Source organism: Triticum urartu, chromosome 5A (genome assembly GCF_056163025.1).
Source record: "Triticum urartu cultivar PI428250 chromosome 5A, HENAU_Tu73, whole genome shotgun sequence".
Lineage (NCBI taxonomy): Eukaryota > Viridiplantae > Streptophyta > Magnoliopsida > Poales > Poaceae > Triticum > Triticum urartu.
Window position 1 is genome coordinate 614,833,149 of NC_141877.1, and position 8,391 is coordinate 614,841,539.

At 45.6% G+C, this 8,391-nt stretch overlaps 1 protein-coding gene and 1 pseudogene across 5 annotated transcripts; one reads left to right on the forward strand and one right to left on the reverse strand.

Annotated features, from left to right (window-relative positions):
- Nucleotides 1–226: 226 nt before the first annotated feature.
- On the reverse strand, nt 227–2,512 carry LOC125506207 (F-box protein At5g49610). Of its 4 annotated transcripts, none has more exons than XM_048671070.2 (3): nt 2,293–2,512; nt 2,136–2,197; nt 227–1,525 (listed from the first exon to the last, which is right to left on the reverse strand). In XM_048671070.2, the coding sequence occupies exon 3, from the start codon at nt 1,506–1,508 to the stop codon at nt 348–350; it is 1,161 nt and encodes a 386-aa protein (XP_048527027.2). In that variant the 5' UTR covers nt 1,509–1,525; nt 2,136–2,197; nt 2,293–2,512; the 3' UTR covers nt 227–347. The 4 variants fall into 4 exon arrangements, with proteins under 4 accessions (XP_048527027.2, XP_048527026.2, XP_048527025.2 ...); XM_048671069.2 differs by having other exon boundaries at nt 227–1,544; XM_048671068.2 differs by having other exon boundaries at nt 2,136–2,203.
- Nucleotides 2,513–4,024: 1,512 nt separating this feature from the next.
- Nucleotides 4,025–8,178, forward strand: LOC125507499 (G-type lectin S-receptor-like serine/threonine-protein kinase SD2-5; annotated as a pseudogene). The gene is made up of 2 exons (XR_015602911.1): nt 4,025–5,467; nt 5,550–8,178. The product of XR_015602911.1 is annotated as a G-type lectin S-receptor-like serine/threonine-protein kinase SD2-5 (transcript).
- Nucleotides 8,179–8,391: the final 213 nt, after the last annotated feature.

Here is an 8,391-nt window from a genome sequence, read left to right on the forward strand (position 1 = left end):
GCTAGCTGCTCGAATCTCCGCACTGTCTCGACGAGGGAGATCCTACTGGACTTCGCGATGGCTGAAACATTAGCTCCTCTGGTAAATCAACCTAACATATGAGAGCTGGCTGCTGCTATGCCTAGAGACCGAAACCTGGCAAGATTACAAGAGTTCTCCCAGCCATTGCATAGAAAGCTCACACTGCCTCACACATCCTTTTATCAAGAGAAATGAGAAGTGCCAATTAGAAGAAGAAGAACACAACACATAATGAAGCCAACAATTCAGTACATACATAACAGCTGTTTGGCACAGCTAGCGCACAAAAGATACCTAGAGATTACATCATTCATAGGGTAAATATTCTAACATTTGTCTTGAGCTGCTTGAAGCACACAAGCTGGAAACTTGCCATAGTATGGCACATAGAGTAGACTTCGATATAGGTTAACGAAGCTTGGAATGTTTAGAATCTGGCAGACTTTTCCAGTACTGATGCTATATGAGATGATCTTATTATCAGCAATTGTGTCAGCAAGGATAACTAGCTCTCTCTCCAGGTCAAATGCCAGGATTTCATAATCAAAGTACCATAATCCTTCATTGTTAGTACGGAGCATTATGTCCCTCCCAAATACATTGTTCATATTTAGACGATGCTTCACCACCCACCTATCATATCCTTCCAAACTCCAAATTCGGATCATGCAACCATCCAATTCTTGTTGTGCATAGCATAAGACCCCAGATGACTGCCAAAGACGCCCGTCAAAGCAATAAAACCTCTCTGGTCCATATGGAAACCCTGGCAACTGAATGGTCCTATGATTGAGCTGCTGTGTGCATGTATCAGGTGCATCGAGTGCCAGAAGGTAATGCCTCCATAAGTGCTCCACATACAACACCCCATTTACAAAGAGTGAATCACCAAAAAATATATCTGAGGTTTCCCACAGACAATTAGACCAGGTCGAATACTCAGAGAAGAATACCGTAACTTCAGTGTCAAATCCACCACTTGGACTTGACTCAAATTTGAAGACATAAAAGTATTGAGACCACAATGGATCAAAACACAACTTGTAACTGGCATAACAGACGGCTGGTCCAGGTTCAGTATCTGGAAGTGACATCCACTCTTGAGTTGCTGGATTGCACACGATGGCGTCGGAAATTCCTTTTGAGGGCATACCACCATGATAACAAAGAAGTAGGCCGTTGCTGCAATGCTTAAGCTCCAAGGGACGCTCATAACATTGCACAAAGCTAAGTGTTGAGTCAATATCCCTGTCACTTGAGGGAAGTCCCGCAAGATGGATGGCAGTGCCATGCTCTCTTTTTTGGTACAAGAGACCGACGGGAGTTCTTGGGAGCTTCTGGCGGTAGTGCAGATCAGATGAGAAGGCAAGCCAAGACGTGGAGACACATTTGAAACGGCAAAAAGACTTCAGTGGCAGCCGAGACAAGATCTCCACCACCAAATCATCAGTTAGTACGATTGTGGTCATCCACTGCCGAGGTTCCATATCTCCTTTGAGCTTACCTAGCAGATGAACTTATATCTACATCAAAAGAGAAGAAAAGAGATGATATAAACTGAGAAACTTACTGTTTATGCAGAAGTGCAAGACGTAGTGATACGCATAATTTAACGAGTAACGGGAGCTGAGCAAATTAATGGATTGAAGCTGAGATCAGAACTTGATAAATGGTAAACATTGACTCCATGCTGGAAATATGGATGTAGAATCATCAATGTCATTTGAACTGAAATACTAATATCCAACTTTCACACTAAAAACAATGAGTAATTTTTTTGTTGAGGCCCTTCTAACAATGCTTTTGCGGTTTACACCATAATTTGTAAATGAGGAAAACTGTGAACCAGATTTTAGTATGGGCTTATGGTCTATGCTGAGTGGTATGACAGGGATTCACCATTTGGCTGACACAGGGTACTGCTACATATCTACTAGTTATATGTAATAATAGAATTCCTAGTATAACAGTATCAATAATATCACAGTATCCATCCGAAGTGCGACTGACCAACAGCTCATCAGACATGAGATCATATGCTCCGAACCACGACTTCATTTCGCAGACAAATACGACAGGGTGAGGGAAATACGTCAGTTTACAGTATGGCTCACCAAGTCACCAGCTAGGGGGAGGGGAATCCAGCATGGCGGAACGGACGGAGGTGAGATCCAGGCTGCATCTGCACGAGCTCGGATCAGAAACAACACTTAGCACCAACACGCGGCATTAACCCGGAGGAGCGGGAGGGGGAGAGGAACGGGAGCTCACCGCGTAGTGGTTGCTTCCGTTCGTCGACGAGCGTGGTCGGCGAGGAGGCAAGCAGTAGCGAGGCTGCGGAGGTGGGGCAGCGGGACGGGGATCTGGATGCTGCAGGAAGCAGCGGAGGCCCGCGCCGCCGCTCGCCGGAGAATGGGGATTCGCCGCTAGTTGCCAGCTCTGGGAGTGACTCGGAGTGGAAAAGCGGCGACCATAATTGGACCATCGCTGCTCGTTAGGTTAAGGAAGAGAGGCTATTGCTGGGCTGGGCCGGGTTCCTCGTGGTCGTGGATAAGAGCTTCGGCGGCCTTCCGGACTGGGAATGCTCCCATAAAAATCAGTTTCACCTTTTTCTAAAAAAAACCTTAAAAAGTTAGCTTTATCAAAAACCCAAGAGAAATTGAAATGACAAAAAATCTGATACCCCCGGCCAACGCAAGTAAACTCATCGTATCATATCATTGTTTCATGTGGAATTAAGGTGCATGTTTATTAGTACATCAAGTTGTCCACACATGTCAATTTTCACTTTATTTTCCTTTTTTTTTGCAATTTTATTACATGAAACAAGGATATAATACGCTGAGTTCCTGCTGAAAATGCCCTCACACTGAGCAAGTAGTTCCACACACACGTTGCATGATCAGAATATCCATCATGTTCATAAGATCAACACCAGTGGTACTTAATCTGTGGTTCTCCAAATTAAGCAAACATAACTTCGACAAAAGTTGCCATGCTGAAAAGGCGAGCACTAAAACGATCACATGAGTGGCACGCAAGGCCAACAATCACATAACAGCAATTTATAGTCTAACTCAAAAAATAAAGTACAACACTGATACCATATAAATTGTAAAACATAGAATGATTCATCCTCGGACCTTGACTGAAAAGGATCTCGGCGTACGTCCCTTTGCCGACATGGGTTACCCCGAGCTGCCGTCGCCAAGTGCAGCACTCGGCAAAGCGTTTGCCGAGATGCATATGGGCTTCCTATAGTGATTATACATATTGCACCCTTACCATAGTGGTACTACATTTTTTTCGAGCAACCGACAGAAGCTCTGCCTTTCCATTTCATTAAAAAGAATAGCCAGTTAGTAAGTAAAGCTGGCAGAAAACCAATACATCATCAACATACACACCTGCCCCAAGGCTGCGGACCACGCGAGCCACCGGCTGCACCACCCGAATAAACAAAACCGACACTCTATAACCAGATCCAAAGTCGTCACTCCAACATCCACGCCGGCCTCAAAACCGCACACCAGACAAGTCGACGACTCAATCACCCAAGCAACCAGAAATGACAACCTACGACACCACAACAGTTGCTCAAAAAAAGTACAAGTGCATTTTACTTACAAATGGCTACGAAGAATCATAGCCTTATAAGTTGAAGAAAAAGTAGATATCATCATGCTCAAAAGAAAAGCAAAAAAGTAGATAGCCTCCTGTCCAAGTTCTTCAGACGCTGGTCGCCAACTGGCATATTCAGTACACAAACTCACGAAATCAACAAACAACTCGCAATCTAATAAATGTCTTATCAGCCGGCATAAACAACCAAGCAACATGCACGCCCCCAGGATCGACGGTTAGCAAGGAGGATGCCATGAGAGACTTAATTGTGAAGCTTCTTATTTAACTGTGCTTATTTTGAAAATACCTCCCTTGCCATCAGAGTAAATTGCACAAAACCATCACTTTGAAGGCTAAGTTTACGAAAAACACTATAATACATTTTTTTTGTAAAAAACACCACGTCTGCGGTAATCCTTTTACAAAAAACACTGATCGGCGGATCGGGCTCAGTTAAATGCGTTTATACAGACGGGGCCTGCCAGTCAGGCTGACGTGGCACCACTTAAGCTCTCAAATATAACGGCGACGTTTGATAACGTTATCCTCATGTGGGGACCTATGGGGGTCCACCTGTCATCCAAAGAAAAAAAATAAGAAAATCTGGCTCCTACTCTTGTTATCCTCACGACCCCGTGCGAGGTCTTGGTGCCAGAGACGCATCGCGCCGCCGCCGCCCAACCTGTGTACGCCACCGGCCGGCGACCGCAGCAGCAGCTCCAACTCGGGCAGGAATCTCGCACCAGGACAGCGGCCGCGCTGCTCGGCTTCACCTGCGCATCCCTCGTCACCGGTCGCGCCCTGCCCCCGCTGCAACTCACTCCGACCCCAACGCGGGCCGGCGTTCCGTCGCACGGCTCCCTCCGACGCACGGTGTGCCGCGACTGCGACGAGGCAACCGACCGCCTGATCCCGGAGCTCCAACCGTTCCCGCCTCGCCGGCGTGGCCACGCCGCCCGCCGACGACCATCTCTGCGTCCCGCTGCAGTCGGCCGGCCGAGGAGCTCAAGGTGGCTGCTCTCCAGCCGCCACACCAAGCCTCCACGGCTTGCTGCGATGCAGGCTCCTTCCCCCAGACCCCGATGGTGCGCCTCCTCGCCGGCGACGAGACCCATCGGCGCGTCGTACTACTGCTCTGCTCGTGTGCTTGCGCAGGCCAAATCCATGGAGCTGATTGCTTTTATGTTTTTGATTGAAGGGTGTCCCTGTGAAATTGTAGGGGCTGGTTTGTAAAATGTTGAAGAGAGGACTATGACACTGACAAGCGGGTCCCATGTCTAGCAATCGATTTAATGTAACGGTGTGATAAATTTATGCCACGTAAGCCTGATTGGCGGGCCCCGTCTGCCATAAACACACTTAACTGAGGCAAAGCCGCCGATCAGTATTTTTTGCAAAAAGATTACCGTAGACTTGGTGTTTTCTAAAAAAAATGTATTGTAGTGTTTTTCGCAAATCTAGTCTTCAAAGTGGTGGTTTTGTGCAATTTACTCTTGCCATCAACACCTGCTTTTCTTGACAGTATGATTCTTTTTTCAATTTTCTTGGCAGTATGATTCTAACAGGCATAGGACAAGCAATTTCTCATGGCAATGACTTTGAACAGCCAACCCGTGACCTTTTGGGACGCGTTTGGACAGTCCATATACGTATGGAGAGCTGAAAAGGAGGAACCATGCTGAGAGGCTCGGAGTGAGATGCTGGATCCAATGAACCGGAGACGAAGGAAGACCGAGACTTTGAGTCTATAGGCACCTCTCGTTGGGGCGAGGCTACCTTTTCGGCGAGCACATTCATTTGCTCCTTTGGCTCCGATCTGCAGGTTCGATAGTTTCTCCTTAATCTGCCTCCCGTTTCTTGTCAAAAAATGTGAGTTTCTTCTTACAGCATTCTTTTTCGTGCAGGCACCATGGGCTCTGCCAATGTCTTCTTGGTCGTGCTTGCAGCTGTAGCATTGTTGTTGGTCGTGCAGGGCTTCGCCTCTGACGACTACGTGGGTGCAACAATGGGGATCAATATAAACGCCTCCCTCTCAACAAGGTGGATCAATAACAGCGTCTCTCTGTCAGACGCATTCTCCAACTACGGGGACGGTACAACAGTACGCCCCACCGTCCTCCATTCAACAATGGTTGCTGGGCGCTTTCAAGGGTGGTCTTTCGGCGCAGGGTTCTTCTGCACCTCCCCCTTTGACGTCTTCATCTTTTCCGTCTTCATTATAACCAGTGTCGGGATCTATGGCAATAACACTGGATTTCGGATTATCCCGTCAGGGCCACATGTTGTCTGGTCAGCCAACAGGGATACTCCTATCAGGGAGAACGCCACCATTGAGCTTACTAGGCATGGCGACCTAGTACTCCGTGATGCCGATGGGAGGACGGTTTGGTCAAGTGGCACTTCTGGCAAATCCGTGGATGGCATGGAGATCATGAAGCACGGCAACCTGGTGATGTTTGATCAGAAGAATGCCATTGTGTGGCAGCCATTCGACCATCCAACTGATTCATTGGTCCCTGGGCAATCACTTATGGAAGGTATGAGGCTCACAGCTACAAAATCGACTAAGAATCAGTTTTATATTACTGTACTCCGAGATGGATTATACGGTTATGTCAAATCCACACCACCACAACTTTACTTCTCATATCCACCAGTGAAAAGTAGTAAGACTGTAAGTGATCCAACAAATGTTACATTCCAGAATGGCGAGCTTAGAATCATTTTAGACGCACCAAAAAAACCTTATCATGACTCGTTAACACAGAGTACCGTTATCTACTTCGGTATTGTTGATTATCTCAAGCTGCCATCATCCCAGTTCAGCCAGTATATGAGATTAGAGTATGATGGGTGCCTAAGGCTGCATCAATGGTCTGTTAATGAAAATCAGTGGACTACGTCTGATGTAATGGAAATCTCTCGTCATTGTGATGAGCAATTATCATGCTTTGGGAAGAGGGAGTACAGGATCTCGGGTGATTGTGCTTACCCAACAGTGTGCAGGGACTACGGGATATGCACAAATGGGCAGTGCAGCTGTTCTCATGAGAGTAATACTAATTTGAACTACTTCAAACCTGCTTGAAGAACTGTTCCTGCAGGGCTGTTATGTTCAGGTATGGCCAGAACGATTCCAATGGTGAACGTTTCTGGGTAACAAAGGTTTTCTCATTGCAGTCGATACAACCTGAAGCTGCTCATTACAACTCCACTGCTTATCTCAAGGTGCAGTATAGCTCCTCCGATTCCAGTTCTGATCTCACTCTAAACAAAAGGAAGGTCATTTTAGCAATTACACTTCCAACAACAAGTATTCTTATATTACTTATTATTGTTGCCATTCTTTATCCGCAAAGGAGGAGGAAGTATAAAGAGAACGATGAAGACTCTGAATTCAATCAATTATTATCAGGAATGCCAACGAGGTTTTCTTTTGAGAAGTTGAGAGAATGTACTAAGGGTTCAGTAAAAAACTCGGGGGAGGTGGATTTGGTTCTATTTTTGAAAGGAAACTCGATGGAGAGAGAGTTGCAGTAAAATGTTTGGAAGGTGCTAGGCAAGGAAAGAAAGAATTCTTGGCAAAGGTTGAAACTATTGGCAGCATTGAACACATCAATCTTATCAAGCTTATTGGCTTTTGTGCAGAGAAATCTCAGAGGCTTCTGGTATATGAATATATGTCAAGAGGGTCGCTTGATAGGTGGATCTATAACCGCCGTAGTAATACCCGTTTTGATTGGTCCACCCGATGCAAGATTATTCTAGATATTGCAAAGGGCCTATGCTATCTTCATGAAGGGTGCAGACGAGAAATTGCTCATTTGGACATCAAACCACAAAATATTCTCTTAGACGGGAACTTCAATGCCAAAGTGGCTGATTTTGGACTATCCAAGTTAATAGACAGGGATCAAAGCAAGGTAATGACAATGATGAGAGGAACACCTGGGTATCTGGCACCTGAATGGTTAACATCGCAGATCATTGAAAAAGTCGATGTGTACAGCTTTGGTGTTGTTATCTTGGAAATAATAAGTGGAAGAAAATGCATTGACCGTTCTCGGCCAGAGGAGGATGTTCATATTATTTATTTATTACGAGAAAAGGCTCAAAACAATCAGTGGATTGATCTGATCGTCGATAATAATAGTGATGATATTGTCTCACGCCAGGAGGAAGTGATCCAAATGATGAAGCTTGCAATGTGGTGTTTGTAGAATGATAGCAGCCATAGGCCTTCCATGTCAATGGTGATCAAGGTGTTGGAAGGTGCTATAAGCGTTGAAAGTCACATAATTCAGAGCTTTCTCAATGCAAACTCAATCATGTCTGTTCAAGATAATCAATACCTATATTCGGTTCGTGAAGCATGTATCTTATCTGGCCCACGGTGAAAAAGGCGGTTAATGCAACCAAGAAATTCCACACTGCAGAGTTTGATTTTTTGCAACTAATTTTATTGTATCCTATAGTATTTATGCGTTGGAAGCATGTTTTAAATGGCATCAAATAAATAATTGCTGGCCAGTATGTTAATTAAGCGAAGTTGTATCTCCTCATAATGAGGCAGGTTTTGCATGGAACCCTGTGCGTGAGTAGCATAAGGTTGGTTGCACCCGTGTGATCCGAAAATTACTAAGTCAGTGTGCAACGCCTGAGAGTTAGGCGTCACACTATACAGTGTAGCACCTAGCTTCTAGGCGCTGCACGAGTGGTTGCTTCATTTTATAGTGCAACCACTAG